General features: G+C 36.0%; 1 protein-coding gene across 1 annotated transcript in view; it reads left to right on the plus strand.

The window, feature by feature from the left end:
* LOC134538707 (histidine ammonia-lyase-like) overlaps nt 1-14159 on the plus strand; it is a 58554-nt gene extending 44395 nt beyond the window's left edge. Inside the window, exons 15-17 of the mRNA XM_063380146.1 lie at nt 1954-2084; nt 9262-9379; nt 13832-14159. Coding sequence (XP_063236216.1) covers nt 1954-2084; nt 9262-9379; nt 13832-13939 — 357 coding nt within the window. The 3' untranslated portion in view covers nt 13940-14159. The remainder of the gene's footprint in view (nt 1-1953; nt 2085-9261; nt 9380-13831) is intronic.
* Nucleotides 14160-18321: the final 4162 nt, after the last annotated feature.

The following is an 18321-nucleotide window of genomic DNA, read 5'->3' on the forward strand; positions in this document are numbered from 1 at the left end:
TAGCAAAAAATAAATAGTTTTAATTCTATGCACCAGTATTCAATATCAACAATAAAAGTATAAGATTAAAAAAAAACATACTTTTTATTTGTATGTAGCCTTTTTTTCCATTCTGTGATAATTTCGTTTAATGCTGCGCTCACATCATAAAAAAATTCACTCTCATTTCTTTTTAAAACGCACTTAAGGAAGTAACATTTAAAAAAAGACTTGACGGCCAAGGTCAAGATGTTATCGGGCCATCTCCGCCCGTTGCGCTGTAGAGATATCAGGACAGGACCCCAATAAGTGTGCCATTAGGTGACAGCAGTCGTTTGTAGGAATCCAGATCCTTCGAAGAGGTCGAGTAATGACGTCAACGGTCAGGCATCGTAGACATCCTTCCTGTGCGGGAAGGGAGCTGGATATCTTCCAGGATTGCAGTGGTCCTTACTCCCATCACAGGCTGGCTGCATCTTCCCAGGTCCTTCAGTCCCAGCCTCACACTCAACAGAAGATGATGTGGGCGGTGGCTGATCCCACACCCTCCCAATCGCAGTCGGGAAAGCTGATAGAGTCTCATCCACGACGATAGGCTGAGGCAACCCACCCCATGAAGGGGGTGCCTCCCATTTCAGGTCATGATTTTATATTTACATTAATCACTGATCAACTTTTAAACTTTTTCAATTTTTTTGACTTTCACGAAATGAAAAAAAATATATACAGGGCATACTTTTTGCATAATTAGCTGCCAAAGTTACATTTTTTTATACCTTTTTTGGGTTGTACAAAAAAAGAAGAACTTAATTTATTGCAGAACTGAAACTTTTTAGGTTTAACTGCAATGCCACTGGCTACTTCATGACACGTTTTGAATTTCTATCACAGAAACTCATTTCTTGTTTCTTGGCTGTCAAAATCGTAACAAATTTTGCGAATTTTGAAATTGCCAGGTAAAAGTAATTAATATTTTCTGAAAGAAATTCAAACCATTTCTTGAAGTAGCCAGTGGCATTGTAGTTAAACCTAAAAAAAGTTTCAGTTCTGCATTAAATTAAATTCTCGTTGTTTGTACAACCCAAAAACGTTAAGTGTAACTATGGCAGCTAATTATGCGCTGTATGTATTTCTCATTTCGTGAAAGTTAAACAAATTGAAAAAGTCTACAAGTTTATCTGTAATTACTGTAAATATAAAATCTTGACCTGAAATGGGAGGCACCCCCTTAAGTCACCGCCAGCTCTCTCAGCCAATCAGACAGTCGACTGTGTCCTTGAGCACGCTCGGTCACAGACACCCGGGAGAAAAAAAAAATCAAAGCAGTCACGAGGACCGCCGACAGAAGTGAAAACTTAAAAGCTATAAACAAACAGTTGTTATTTTTTGGATATGCAAATTAATTGTTGATCTTAAATCAAAACTTTTAAATAATTTCACGAAAAAAATATTAACACACATAAAATTTGTTTATCACGTTAGTTAAATAACTCCTAATTTACTATAAAATACGCATTGCATAGTAATAATTGTAGGTATTTAAAAAAAAAAGAATGATCTTAATTTTTAGGTTATATTGCTACAAAGTCTCCGTTTTCTTCGTTATTCAAACTATATATCTATATGAGAATACAGGATTTTTAATAAAAATTGAACAAAAACACAATTTGAACACTGTATACTCACATTCGATTCACATATGCACAGCACTGATGTACAGGGACTGAACTCGCGTACTGGCTGCGCGCGCACTACTGAGTGTATATATATACATTCACGTCACGTGACCATGTCAATGACGACTGAAGTGAATTTAATCCCTATCCAAACTTTCCTATTAGAAGTTTTCACTTCAAAAAAGCAAATTGATTCCGAACGAGAACGACGGGTTCGGGCCCGGACCACAGAACGAGCCGGCGAGGGAAAATGTGCCGGACTAAAAGGCCCCCCTGCCCAACTGCTCGTGTGTCGCAGGTCCTGGAGAACGTGGAGCGGGTGATCGCCATAGAGCTGCTGGCGGCCTGCCAGGCCATAGAGTTCCTCAGGCCGCTGAAGACGACAGCGCCCTTGGAGGAGGTGTACAGCCTGGTGCGGCACTACGTCAGGTACACACACACACGCGCGCACACACACACACACACACACACACACACACACACGTGAAAGGGGCTTGGAAAAATGTTTGAGAGTCCTGTTAGTTTAAGAGGGGTGTAATTTGTATTATGTAGTATATAACTTGATTATGTACATACAATTGAAGCTATCTTAAAATCAAATGACAATCATTTTGATACTTTTTTTATTGTGTCAACATAAAAATATAACCATACATCTGTCAGGATAAATATTTTCAAAAAACCGATTGATTTAATTAATTAAATAAAGTAGACCTGATTTAAGTGAGCTTAATTAAGTGAGATTAATTATTAATCTATAATTCTTATTATTTTCTTCGTTTTGGTGTTTTTTTTTATTTGAATAGATTGTTAGTTTTAATGTGTAGTTGACGATAATTTAGTTAATTGTTGCTGAATTCAGAAGTGATTTTATTGTTATTTATAGTGAGTGAAATCAAACTTAGTGAACTCAATCAATAACTCAATCATATTCTTGAAGTTTTGGTGAGTTTTTATGTAATTGGTTTTTCCGTTTAAACGTATATAATTCTAATATACTCTACTATATTCCCCATGTAATTTATCACCATAATTTTAAATAATTCAACTTATGAATTATACCAATATATCCAAAATTATTTTGCTCCTAATACTTGGTGTTTTTATTTACATATTATTTACAACTAGTTAATGCCCCGGCATGCGTTGCTACGCCTCTTTAAATTTTTTTTTGTAATTTGTTTCAAGTAGGCACACATATTCTGAACCCCCCCCCCCAATAGCTTAACCAAAAAAAGAAAAAAAATTAAGCTATAGGGAGGTAACGATGTAATAAAAAAAGGAATAGAGTGCGATGCTAGTTGTGATTGCCAAAATAAAGATGAACATTAACAGCTTCCGCTTCCACAACAAATTACAAGACAAACAATACTAAAAAAATTAAAGGTGGAAAAACCAACAATATACACGCAAAAATAAAAACATTAACAGCAAAAAAAAAAGGGGGGGGGGCAAGGGCATTAAACTCTGAGCGGGTCTGGGCGGCTCCACTGCATTCACATGCGTTAGTATCAAAAAAACAAAACCACACCCACCCATGGCTTCACTCATAAACAAACTGCTTGACCCTCCCCCGGGTGCACCCCTAAAAGCAATTCCCTTGATCCCCGCAGTTAAAATAAATTATTATACAAAACAAAATTATAATACTATTATACAATATTTTAAATAGATTTAATCTCAGCCGGTAATTTGAATCAAATTTTATAATAAATAACTATATTAATATAACACAGTAGTAAGTTTCAAAAGGCAATATAATAGAATTGACTATCTCTTACATTCAACGTTAACAAATACAACATATAGGAATAATATCTACGAAGATATGGTAATAAACAAGAATAATGATTTAGTGGACCAAATCTCAAAAAATTTCATTCGTGCCTCAGAAATCTCTAACGCAAAAAAAAAAAAATACTCCACAGATAATAAGTTTGTACTCTCGGCCAGGATTTACAAAATCCTCGTTTTACATTTACTATCCATCCTCCGCCATACAGGACTGATAAAGTTCACCAGATAACACCTGATAACCACAAGATAAATAATTTAAAATATAATAAAATATTTATCATAAAAAATTATATAAAATATATCTAAAAATAATTTCACTTCACAGCGCAAACCCTTCATTTACCACACAAATGGAATTGAAACGACTGTGTGTTAGACAGCGACGTTATCAGAATTACAGATTTCAAATTTTCTAATTCCATTCGCAAAGTGCTTAAATAAAATACTGATTTACTGTGGTGTACCCTGAAAGGCTTTTCCAATAAAAAAAAATCAGGCAAAAAATTACACAAATATATATATGTGTAATTTTTTTGCCTGATATATATATATATATATATATATATATATATATATATATATATATATATATATATATATCGGACGCCCCAGTGAAACCTCCCCAACAGGGAAAACCAACGAATACCTCGTCCAATTAACAACGGCATAACACCGAAGTAATCAACAGTACTACAAAAAAAAATATTATATCAAACAATTACGTCAAACATTCAGAACACATCGAGCAAAAAAAAAAAAAAAAAACCAGACGCCCAACACTTACAGTTTTCTAGAAGCCTCTACAACGACGAACAGCCTTAAAATTACACCCCGCAATTTACTGCTGTTTGAACAAAAACTATGTGCACCATCTCGAAGACTGAAGTATCTTGCAGCTCCTGCCGCGGAATTCACTGTCGTTCCGCCGCGCGCAAACAAAACGAAATATGCCTCAGTAGATTTCGCCTTCCGCGTGCCACAGTCCCGTTGTCAGAAGACTGCAGACGAACGTAGAACATCCCTTCTTGTCTTGAATCGGCGCATTAGACATTCTCCGTGAACCTAGCATAAACCAAACTGTTCTTGGAAAAAAATTTCACTGTGAAACTGGACTTGTAATCTCGTAACCGATAAACGGGATGTACACTCGTAGACCCATTAACGGGCGCACCGCAACTCAGACCTATTTTCTTGCATTACCAACACATAACGTTAGCAAAATGTATTACGTTATAGTATATTTAAAAAAAAAAAGAGAGACTGCATAATCTCGGACTCCATAAACAAATTTCCATGTAGATTCTCGTAGATCACTCCTCTACAACAAACGTTCTACAGCAAACCCATTTTTTTCCCCCCTGGCTTCGTGGACTTCGCTGCCGCTACCCAAAATTTTCCCACCGGCCAGTCTCGTCTCGCTCACCCACCTCGTCCGACTCTATCACACAATCACCTCCCCCCCGTCACACCACAGCGGCCGAGGCGACCAGACCAATCACTTCTCCCAGAAGCCACCAGAGAAACCACTTTTCCCACGGGAAGCCTTATTTTCACAGACGAGAGAGCCAAACGCGCAATCGTGCATCTTCGGTTTTTTTTTGTAAATAAATATGGCGGTGTTGATGAAAGGAAAGACCATAAACAAGACAACGGCATTTATTTGTACGCCGCCATATTTTTCGTTTGCCGTGTGTCCGTGAATGTTTATTTTGGACAACTCATGATAAATAATGGTCAATTAGGTTAGGCTAGCTACATTATAAATACTTTAAAACATTGAGGACGGTTGATTTGGTGAGGATAGCTACATTAAAGATACTGTGAAATCATGTAAACGGTTTCCTAGCGCTGGATAGCCACATATTAAAAAGTTATTTACTAAGCAACCATAAAATGATTTTACAGTATTCTTAATTTAGCTATACTTACCTAATATAACCAACCATCCACAATGTTTTAAAGTATTTATAATGTAGCTAACCTATCCTAATCGACCGCAAAATTTAATGCCACACCGGTTTATACATTGAGATAGAACGGCGTATGACGTATGAGTAAGCTACATACCAAATAACTACACCTGTTGTGGTACGAAAAAAAAAGTGAGCATGAACTTTTTGGGAACTTCGGGTGTGGCTCTCTCGTCTGTGCAATGAAGGCTTACCTTTTCCCACAGCTGATCACACAGTTGCCAACCCAACAGCCGCGTGAGAAAAAACGGCAACTACTCAGGAACTTCCAAAGTCCCCCGCCGTGTGGCGCCACCAGGCAGAAAACACAACAAACACCGACGTTCGCACACAGAAAAGGCAACGCGTCTACGAACCGAGCACGCCCACGCGTCAACAAACAAAAACACAGAGAGAAAAAAGGAAAGAGAGGAGGGACACTCGGAAAGAGTATCACAATACAAATCAACTCTCTATCTTTCTCTCTCTCTCTCTCTCTCTCTCTCTCTCTCTATCTTTCTATACATGTCCTCTATAAATCTCGCTATATATAATATAATAGCCTATATATATATTTAAATTGAAATTGGGAACAGAGATGGAAATGGCAGCCCCGACGGATTTTCTTGGGTTTGTAATTATATTAATAGGTAGGTTAATATGTTTAGCACATGTATTTGATATTATAGATGTGTCTATCTCTACGAGAGACAAATAGGTACGTAGAGGTAGGAAGCACTAAGAAAAGTCATAATGAGTTGTTTATATGATAGACTTTTAAAATGCTTTTCAATTTTTTCTGTAGTTACTAACTTCCTTTTAGTCGTATTTTTAAAAAATATTTAATCCTTTTTCGATTACAACGTTTACATATATCGTAGGTTTTTTCAAAATTTTTAATTTTACTTTTTTGTAGTTGTAAATTTACAGATCTAAAACCATCTGTAATTTTACATGAATATTTATATTTCATTTACAAACAAATCTACAGTGTAATTAATTAATCCATTCATTCCACAGGAAAATTAATCATTTGTTCGCGGGCTTATAGCTCCGAGAGAGAGCTTGCAAGCGAATCGATGTCTCTTGGCAATTAGCCTGAAGAACGCCAGGGATGTGAGACATGTTTTTAAAAGTGCGGTAGTAGAATCTTAAAGATATTTGGATTTTATCCTGCTGTTGGCATGTCAATACCAGCAGAATTTTTCTGCTTCTCTTAATCAAGTATACAAGATCCTCAGTTGAGGGACAGCGATTGCCGAATCGTAGGGTATGTGGGAAGAGGGAAATAATATTAAAAGGTCGTGAATTAGATTCAAGCATTCCCCCTGTTCACGAGTTTATGAGCACCCAGTTGTTTCCTGAGTAAATCGTAGCTCAATAATTTAATGTTCTTATATTTTTAACCCTATGTACTTAAGGATTTGATCCATAGTTTTGAAGATACACGGATACATTTTTTTACAATACATTTCTTAGCAGAAAAGAAAAATTATGTATTCAGTGTCGCAAATAAATCTCTGAACGTTGCAACGAACATGATAATAATTATACTCAGGGGCGCAACAACAGGGGGTGGGGGGAAGGGTATTTTGCCCCCCCCCTCTTAAACCTTGAAGTGGGGGCAAACGGGGGCAAAAAAATTGCTGTGTAATCAATTTTTAGATAATAATACTGCTTAAATAGCACCATTTTCCACCTTGAATTTTTCCGGACCCACCGCTTCTTTATAAAAAGGTATATTCCCCCCCCTTTTGGAAATTTAGTTGTTGCGCCCCTGATTATACTTAACCATAATCTGTTAAATGATTTGGGTAAAAAATTTTAAAAGTTTATTTACCTTAAAACACTCACATAAAAGTTACTTTGCACTCAAAATAAACAAAAGATAGTGGATGAATCTATAACAATACGTTATCATTGGCTTCGTACCCAGAATTTAACTTTAATTAGTTTAAAACCTTCTAATAACCTACTTGCTCTGAGGATGAAAACTAATTGCGTAATGCCTGTTCAACTATCGCTACTACATAGGTAAAAGGCATGAATATCGAGAAGAATATCTGTACATGAAGCATTTGGAATATTGTCTAAGTTTGAATGCTAAACTCTTCATTATATTTAGGTCCTATAAAAAACCTTTCTGGGAGGCTTTGAATGTTTCTGCTAATAAAGTGCCGATTATTATTTGGAGGTGAAATGAAATGAATTGGCACTTATAAGTAACTACAGACTGCAAAAAAATAAAAGGGTGATTTGTTTGTAAGAAATGAGCACGAAAACTACTGAAGCGATTAAAAAAAAAAAAATACTTCACACGTGTAAACCTACATAATTTCAGTGTAATTTGTAAAATAAAAGTTATTTCTATAATACCTAAGAATAAATTTAAGTAAAACTGGAGACAAACATTAAAGTCATATATCTTATATAAATTAAACATGATTTTTCGGGTCTTAATCCAATTTTTCTTTAATTGTTATTGCCATAATATTGACAGGATATTGGTGAAAGAAAATTCGAATTTAGAGGCAAGATACGGAATTTTTTTTTGTTGCTTGGAATTAGTTTGGTTATCAGTATTTTTATAGTGGTTCTTAAAAGAAAACTCTCTCTCTGTTAAAAATTCTTATCTGACCATACAAAGCAAGGTACCACAGCTAGTACAAAACTCAAAGATACGATGACAAAAAAATATATTACTTTTTTATATAGAGTGCCTCGTGCCTCAGTGGGGGAAAAGTCGCATCTGAACTGTAGATTTTTTTTTGTAAATGGAACAGAAATATTCATGTACAATTACAGTTATATTTGTAAATCCGTACATTTACATGAAAACAACTGTATCACTACAAAAAAAATTATTATCAATTTTGGGTTCATATTCTACCCGAGCAAGCATGCTTTGTGTTGTCCCGGTTATCTCCAATAGTTAAAAGTCATTAGCAAATCGTTCCATGAAATGCTTTCCAGTATTAACTGCGCACGGTATGAAACCTAATTATTGACTATTGATTCATAAAAAAATTATGCAAAAAATTTCTTAAGAAATACTCAGTATTGTTGTTTTAAAAACTTTTTCACACATGAAAAAAAAACATAACCATGTGCTGTACGAAGTAACAATATTTTTTTTTTTACGTGATAACGTCTTATAAATCGATGAACGCCGGCTGCACGCACAAAAAATTGTCACGTTCCGCCTGAGCCAAGAACCGGCCAACCACCGTGCGAGAAAAAATCTTCTATAATATCAAACAGGTTAAGGCGGTCTTTTTTAAACTAATTGTTCGTGATTATATTCAAACAAATAATTATTTAAATTAAATTTGCAAAAAAAAACTGTAAATAATATTTGAAAATTAAAAAAAGTATGCAATTTTTCATTAATGTTTTTGTTATGACGTTATCACGTGAAATTATCGTCCGTAAACAGAATTTGCAGACAACCCCTTTTTTTTTGTTGGTAGTTTTAGAGACTATGTCTCGGCAAGTGGTTTGTAAAAGAAGCGAGTCTTCCCCCGGGAAGCCTACAACTCACGTAGTTTCGGTTCCCTACCACGTTCGTGCAACTTCGGATTTCTCTCAAAAATTGAAATTAAAAAAAAATCGAAGGGTTAGGTTAGGTTAGGTCAGTCACAACATGCTTGTATTCATTGGAAACTTCTGATTTAGCGGCTGAAGTGGCGTTAGTACCAAAACGCCAAAACTTCGGAAATCTTCGGAAATTCTTGCAGGGAACCGGAACTACGTGAGTTGTAGGCTTCCCGTCTTCCCCCCCGCGCGCGCGCGCGTGTGTGTGTGTGTGGAACTGGCGCTACGGGGGTCGGGCGTGTGGACTGACTCGAGGCGTGTTGCAGCCCCTGGGACAGGGACCGGTTCATGGCGCCCGACATCGAGAAGGTGGCGGAGATCCTCAAGGACAACCTCGTGTGGGAGGCCGTGCGCCACCACATCGACAACTACCACGCGCCGCGGGTGAGTAAACCACCACTTCCCGGTCCCCCCAGAAATTTTCGGGATTTTTTTAAATTTCCCGAACCCGAAATTTCCCGGGGACCGACAAAGAAAGACAAGTAAAAAAAAAATGGCATGAAAAATAAATCATGAAACGAAGAATTTCCGAACGAAAAATGCACTAATATTTCACCTGTAACCATCACTTGGGCTTTATTTGTCCGCCATATTGTTTTAAGTCGCGGTTCGCTCCGTCACACAGAGAAGTTGTAAGTTGTGAGTGAAAATTTTTCTTAAAAAAAAATAAATAAATAAAAAGCTGCACTTTGCATCGCGTAAGTAGCATTATTATTATTATTATTATTATTTTTTCGTTTTTGTACCCGGCGTTGCCCGGGCTGAACACAAGGTGATATATGACAGTATGGTGGACATAGAGAAATTGCACACACATTTACTGTCTGTATGTCTATGACCTACGGTTTTCTGTTTACCCATGGCGATCGGTTGAACGATGTAGAAGTTGTGCAGCGCCATATAGCGGCGAGTATAGCATAAAAACTTTCTTCATGAAAAAAAACCCCCTTCGATGTGCCCACTTTCATGGCGATCGGTCAAACATTGTCGGAGTTTATTAACGTCATACATACATACACACCAACATCCAATTTTATATATGTATATAGATGACAAAGTTTAAAAACCAAAGGGAGCCATCGAGAATAATTTACAGGACGGCCATTAAACGGAAGAAGGCGAGACCGAGATTCAAGATTAAAATAACATTTGATGAGTTTACTAGAAACTCGTCGGCGATGACATTCGTGCGCCTTTGAGCGAGTTGTCTACCAGCTCAGCGAGTTGTAGGTTGTTCACGGGGTGACTAAAACTCTTTCACCTTCTCACGAGGTTATCGAAAGTGATTACATTTAAATACTCCAATAAGACTGTTTTCTAGTAGGTTTACTTGCTTATTTATTTTTTAAATGATGTATGAAAACAGTATTATTATTTTCTTATATTACAAGGGCGCAACAACAGGGGGGGAGGGCAAGGGTATTTTTCCCCCCCTCTGAAACCTTGAAGTGGGGGCAAACGGAGGCCAATAAAGTGCTGTTTAATCAATTTTTAGATAATAAAACTGCTTAAATAGTACCATTTTCCACCTTGAAATACAAATTTTTCCGGGGGAGGACCCCCGGACACCCCGCTTCAATAGGGGGGATCGATGATTCTTTATAAAAAGGTATATTGCCCCCCCCCCCTTGGAAATTTAGTTGTTGCGCCCCTGCTTATATATTCTGTAACTATCTGTTAAAAGAGACTTGAACAATAAATGGAAACTCGGAAAAATTAAGCTCGCAGCTAGAATAGTACAGTAGAACCTTGATCAACCGGTGTTAGAGGAGGTTTTTGGGGGAGGGGGGGGGGGGGGTTAAGGTCAGCACAGATAATCGAAAATCACGGATAATCGAATTAAAATGTATTTAGGTTACACAATAGAGAACAATTTCGTAATATATACAAAACAAATGTACAAGTATTACTGACACTAATTATTAATTTTTAAAAACATGTCTGAATTAAATTATTTGTAATTACCTAAAACACACAGTTTCTACGAAAACAAAAATATATTTACAATTTGATATGCATAGCTATGGACAATTTAACGGTTAGCTTGTCTTGAATCAACAAACAATTTGTTTATACTTTTAATACGTAGTTTTCAGTTTTACTCCTTTCTAGTCCCTTCCCCAATAAATTACACTTCGAGGGACTTGGTTCCCCCCAAAAAAAGTTTAATTATTCTTAATTAAAAACCGGTTAACAGAATGCCAGGTTAATCGGGTCTCGGATAATCGAAGTTCTACTGTAAATCAGTATTAAAACTCAATTTGCTGATACAAAGTGAACTGTAAGTTCAGCGAGTCGAGATGCTTAAAGTGAGCGAGTTTTGTTCGTGACGACTTGTTTCGCATGCGAGAAGCCAGTGAACTTGCACGATATAATGGAATATTCAAGAGATGAGTAAACTGATAAATTTTTAAAAAATGACTCTTGCAATGGGGAACAGTGATTTTTGAAACCTTAATAGCAGACAGAAATGTATGAATATGCAAAGACACGAAAAAAAGCCATAATCAGCCCAAGTCAAAGGTTAATGCGTGGTAAACGCAGAGAATTCCGGGTAAGGAATTTTTTTAGGAAAAACGTTTACGGTACAGACTACCTCAGAGGGCTGACGATAAGATAGTTACAACAAGAAAGTAAATATATAAACAAATACCGATCTTGTATTTAGGTTACACAATACAGAAAAATTCGTAATATATACTAAACAAATATACAAGTATTACTGACACTAATTATTAGTTTTTTAAAAATATGTACAAATAAAATTATTTGTGATGACCTAAAGACACAGTTTCAACGAACCCAACGATGATACCAAACAGATAACCTGGACAAAACAACAACACAGAGACGCACAGACGAACACAGTGATAACAGTAGACGGACATGCTGGTTAACACAACGACAACAGCACAGTCGAACGCAGTAAGTCATCTAACACAACACTTCTGACGTTTCGGGAACTGAGGCCTGTTCCCATCCGCACGCACAACAAACTAATTTTGGCTTCATTTCTGTGTGTTTGCGTACTCATCTTTTAGTGTATATCTGTACCTCGAAATCATAAGAAAATATGTACACTTTTGGGCAAAATACACTTTTAACCATAAACTTAACTACCGTTTGACGTTATTTCTAGTGACATACAACATTAAGATCTATGATATGTAGAAAAATTCACATATTTTGGGTTAAAAAATAGTTAAGTAAACAAGAGAGGCACTATTTAAAATTCTTTAAACAACTTTCTTGAAAAATATGTTTTTTTAATAGTGTCTTATGCCTACTAGGTACAGATATAAAGTCATATAATTATACTTTGACTATATAATTGTTTTACGCAGTCATTAATAACCGTACTATTGGTAACAATTAGAAATAAAATTAAAAATATAATACTTACGGGAAAAAAATCTTTGCATGACTTAGGTAGCCAAAATTTTTAATTGTGTAGCTTTGAAATTTATTCTGTAAAAAAATGCTACGTTAACTTAAAAAGTTATTAAATAAATATTGAATATTTAAACGAATGACTTGTTAAATCATCTTAGTAAATATTGTTTTCTGTATGAATAGTTAAAGTTACCTAATTAATTTTTTTTTTTGCTGTATGAGTCCTGCAAAGATCTCCCCCTCTTCAAACTCAAAGCAAAGCATGTCTGATTTTATTTTTAATTGCTATCAATAGAAGGGTTATTCATGATTTCGTGGCAAAATATTTTTAGACTCAGTATCTAATGATTTGGTGTAAGTTTAACTTTTGAAACAATGCATGAAACTTAAAAACTACGATACATTTGAAGTTTTTTTTTTAATTCATTATCGCATATAATTGACCTATAAACTGCTTGGCTGTCGAGTGGGGAAATATATTAGCACAAAAATTACAATGCAATAGAATTCATTAGAAGTTGTGTAATTTTTCCAGATCACGTTTACAGTTATGGCCTTGGTACCTTAGTCTTTTGATACATACGTTTTATTTTCTGGTTTCTGACTACAAATATCCGTGCAAAATTACAAATATTTGTGAACTCGTACATTTACTTGCAAAAAAACTGCATAACTGCAAAATAGTGTTCGCAGTAATACAAGGGTTCGGATTCCCACCCGGGAATTTGTGCTTCGGTTTTTGTCCTATCACCTCCAATAGTTATAACGTCATCTGCAAACCGTTCCCTTGAATAACTTCCCGGTATTGACTTCCGCACATTTACAGGCATAGTAAAAAATTAGAAAAATAAAAGTCCATTTATATTCGATTATCTTTTTCCCATCATGGGTTAGAAACAAATTATGCTTAGGTGAAAAAATCAGTTAAAATATATAATTATGCTTCAATTTTCGTAAGGAAATAATCAGTAGTGTTGAAGAATTACAATTTTTTTGACGTGATAACGTCTTATAAATCGATTAACGCCGGCTGCACGCACGAAAAAATTTGTCACGTTCCGCCTGAGCCGAGCGTGCAAGAACCGGCCAACCGCCGTGAGAGAAAAATCTTCTATAACATTAAACAGATTAAGGCGGTGTTTTTATAACTAATTTTTCGTGATTATATTCAAACAAATTATTTAAATTAAATTTTGCAAAAACTGTAAATAATATTTGAAAAATTAAAAAGTATGCAATTTTACATCAATGTTTTCTTATGACGTTATCACGTTAAATTATGATCCGTAAACCGACTTTATAGACAACCCCTCCTTTTTTTTTTTTTTTTGGGAACTGGTTTCCGAAGGAAATTTTGTTTTGTAAAAAATTAGAATAAATATTCCCCCCCCCCCCCGTGTGTGTGTTGGTTGACTGATTGATTGGTTGATGGACGGCGACCAGGAGCTGGAGACGCGGGTGTTCAGTCCCACGGCCGTCATGGTGGGCGGGAAGCAGCGAGATCGCCCGCACTCTAACAACGCCCACGTCAAGAGGCTGCGCTACAACTGAAGGTCGCCGGCCTCCAAGAAGGAAGACCTCCTTCCAGCGCGCAAGAGAATCCTTCCTCTCTACCGGGAGACACACACCCACCCCGTCTCACCGTCTCCGTCCTAGAAGCGGAGACCATCTGCTTCTGAAACCGACTGTAACATTTTTTTTTGCTTAAACTTTGTTTCGCTCTGTAATAAATCAGTTTATTTCAGTGAATAAAAAAAAATTTGTCGATTCACCGTTGCTGTTCCGATTACTGATCCCTTGAAAAATTTTATCAGATCACACACACACTCTCCCAGAACTCGCCAGTGATGGTGAAACTTCTGACCTCGGTAACGAAGCAAATCCTTTGCGTTCTCATGCTCCGAACGCACATTTCCTACGCGAAATCCGAAGTATAATTTCTTTGAAATAATGCCGGGGCTTGATGCACGTGCACGCGGAATGTGTTTTTCAACTGCATTTATGGACGCGAATCACACGTAGTTTCCGCAACCGCCGCTAGAATTCGCTGCCGGAGCAGCCACGTCGACTACAGGATCATTTTATTGGCAGAACACAAGTTTAAAATATCTAATGAAACGGCTCCAATAAAGCATATAAGATTGGCAAAAAAGTCTAAATCTCTTGCTTTGGACCTGATTTCGACAAGAAATTTTTTATGAAAATACTACCTATCCTGTTAAAATTTACTAAACAGTTGTTACTTGAGGCCGGTCCCATCTGGTTCCAAATCCCCACTGCAAGCACAACTCTATTTACCAAGGTTTCCATACATAAGGTAAACTTGCTTGCCCAGATGGGGCCTAACCTGCATATTAAAAAAAAAACCATCAAAAAAGAAATATAACCTAAATGTTGAACACTTTTGAAGGTAGCAGAACATCAAGACAAGAAAGTAAATTCAGTGATACTTTTATTCTGATTAATCCTAAGATCTCTGGTCAAAATTCTCCGACAGAAAAATTTCACTCCATTACCACAGTCATATAAATATCTCTTAATATAAATACATACAAAATAGATATATATCCCTTCAGATACAAGAAAAACGTCTGAAAAGGTACTTTATCTCATTTTATAATACTAGTATTTTTTACTTTATTACCCAACCATCCTGAGGATGTGCGATTATTCGAAACAAATATCCTGAAAACAAACATTATGTACTTGACAAATTATGGTAATTTCAGGACTTGGAGAGCTATGGAAAACTATCTGAAAGAAATATTATCGCCAACAGTAGAAGGCACTGAATCTGGCATCTCGAGCACCCCAATTCAAACACTAACTCAACAAGGTGCATCGTTAAACCAACTTCAGAAAAATACCACATAATCCAGCAAGAATACAACAAACATTACAAACTACACTTAGAAAATATTCTACTGGCCATAACTCCAATAACCTGGATCGTCTCGGATTAACCTCTCTCTGTGTTTGCGTATATGCGATGTCAACGATCCATGGCGAGTCTATTGATGGTCCTGCAGCTCCATTACTAACTGCCTAAATCCCCAGCTTATATACCCTAAATTTCTCCCCCCCCCTCTTCTCACACGACTCTCACCCGTCTGGGAAGAAACAGAAAATCGGAGGCTATAATAGAATGTTCTAGAAGGTTCTTCTTTGTTGTCCAAACAATCGATACACATGCGAGTCTTCGGGTGGTATTCTTCTTCTTACTAATATATCAGTTGGTACCCCTGAGCTTAAAGCTGTTATGGAAGGAACCCTCTGAATTTCGGTTGGAGTTTGCCTGCACCCAGCAGTAACCGGTCTATGACTTGTGATGCAACAAGATGTTATGTCCACGTGGTAACAACAGGTAAGGTTATATTTTTTTTCTCAATCTCCTTAATGTTTTCCAGTGTAGAATTTAAACATGAACGTCTCGTGACCAAACATACGGTCACATATTATAAAGTTTCCCTTTGGCTTTTTAAACTTTGGTTCGCCCCAAAAGCCACATAGATGGCACACCTTAATAGTTAGACATTTCCGTTGCTTGACTTCCATAGAATTAACGAAATCATTCTCACCAAATTCCGTTTATAAAGTTAAGATGTTACACATAAAAAAAATAGTTTTCGCGTGTACACTCTAGCTCATTTTCAGAGATTTCATTGAAAAAAAATTTTTTTGGGGAGGTCATACAATATTTTGTCAGTGCATAACCTCTAGAAAAAAATTATATGCTAGGCCTACCATTAAAACAATTTAATTTTGCTGACCCCAATAAGCCACACTGTAAACACTACAAAATTATTTTTTTTCTTTCAAAAGTGTTTATTAAGTTGGCCTACAGCAAAACTGACAGTATATTTTCTGTTGACCATGGTAACCAAAATTGTAAGCTTTTTAACTGCATAGCGGACGTTATTCTGTTCGTACATCCTAACATTCACACTTGTTATCAGCTTATTAATCTCACTTTAACCAATCGGGTGCATCGAATGGGAACTCCACGCAAACAACCCTCGAGTGATAACACTCGTAAACGGGCTTGCCTTGAGCCAAGTTGAACCCAAGGGCTGAAGTCGGAATTGCAACAGCCCGTCGCGTCCGTCAGAAATCCGTCCGTCGCACTTTCCGTCCGTCAGCGCCACGCAGCTCTGGCCAAAAGCGATCCGCGACACCTCATCCGTCCGTCAGAACATTCTACCCAACAGTGCAGTCAGCAAGCGCGGCTTGAAAGATTTGTTTCAGGAAGAAAGCTCTCACATTGACTGTACCAACTTAAAACGGTAATTCTGAAAGAAAGCCAATTTTCCGTAAAATTATAATAAATATTCAAAACGTCTCTTTTTTTTACTTTCTTATTTGTATTCCAGTCATTTTTGAAAAAGGGCGTTGTGATAGCCTTCTTTAAATAGTTTACCAGTAACTAACTGCTTTGAAGAGTGTTTGTTTTACGTTATATACATTTCTGAAAAATATTTTTGATTAGAAGAACCATTCATGCAAGGGTTAAAAAAAAATGAGGGGCTAGAATTTTAAAAATAATCCGTAACTCCCTTAGTAAGTACACGAAAGAATCCGTTCAAATAGTTTGTAAATCTTATAATTTTTTGTCTAAAACCTTTGTCTGAAACAATTTTTGATAAGACACACCATTCCTGCAAGGGGCTGAATAAATAGGGGTAGAAATAAAATAATAAATCCCGTACCATGTAAGCTATTAAATCCGTATACATTCATTGTGAAAACTTAAGATATTCTTTAAAACTTTCTTCAGAAATAATTTTTTGTACGACCAAACATTACTGAAAATAGTAGAAAAATCAGAGGGTTAAATACAAAGAAATTAACAACTCCCTTAATAAGTACACTATCAAATCCGTTCAAACTGTTTGTAAAATTTATAAATATTATGTAAAACTATTGTCTGAAACAATTTTTGATACAGCCAACGATTGCTTCTAAGGGCGAAATAATCAGGGGTTAAAAGAAAAAAAATAATCTACCTCCCTTATTAGATAACTTGTAAAATCTATAATAATTAGTAATTATAATAATTAATTGAAAAACTTCTTAAAATTATGTAAAACTTTGGTCTGAAACAATTTTTGATTACTACGAAGGGTTGAAAGAAACAGGAGTAGAATAAAAAATTCATAATTATACTACAACATCCATTTTTATCGTAAAACCTTAAAAAATTATGTTTAACTTTCGTTTCAAATTATTTGAACTTTGGGCAAATTACTCTTTGGAATAGGTGTCAGAGAATTAAAGGCACTAATGTTTACAACCACCAAATATACAAAAAAAAAATCGTGTAAGTAATTATTATATCTTGAAACTTCTTCCAAATGCCGTTTCCCTGCAAGAGCAAGATACGATTTTACACCAAGAAAGTTTTCTTGTAGCGTGGTATCTTCTAAGCCATTACTGTTTATACGTGAAACCATTTGTAGATTTTTTAATGTTTCATATTTTATTTTTGTTGCAGTATCACATCAGCAAAAATGTTAACAGCTTAAGCCATCGGGGATACTACTTACTTTGATAAACATAAGCAAAATATCTTTGCGTTAAAACTTGTTGGTTATGTACTTAACGGTGAAGATTTTTTATTTTTCTGAGTGTGGTTGCACTGGGCGGAAACCAACCTTCTTATCACGTCCAAAACCAACGATGGTGGCCAATTATACCCAATTTTTATAGTGTCTTAACAATGGTTTTATACGCCACATGTTGACTACTGAGAATTTAGACAGATTTTGCGTCTAGGTGGAATGTGCGGGCTCAAATTAGTTACTTATAGCTTTGGGAATTAAATTTTCAATAATACTTATTTGAAATTTGAATCCTACAAACATTGATATCTTGAAATGCTTTGGTGTCGTTACATTTCGGATAGGGATAACTAATAAAAAAAATTCTTCTTTCAA

Source organism: Bacillus rossius, chromosome 14 (assembly GCF_032445375.1).
Source record: "Bacillus rossius redtenbacheri isolate Brsri chromosome 14, Brsri_v3, whole genome shotgun sequence".
NCBI classification, from domain to species: domain Eukaryota; kingdom Metazoa; phylum Arthropoda; class Insecta; order Phasmatodea; family Bacillidae; genus Bacillus; species Bacillus rossius.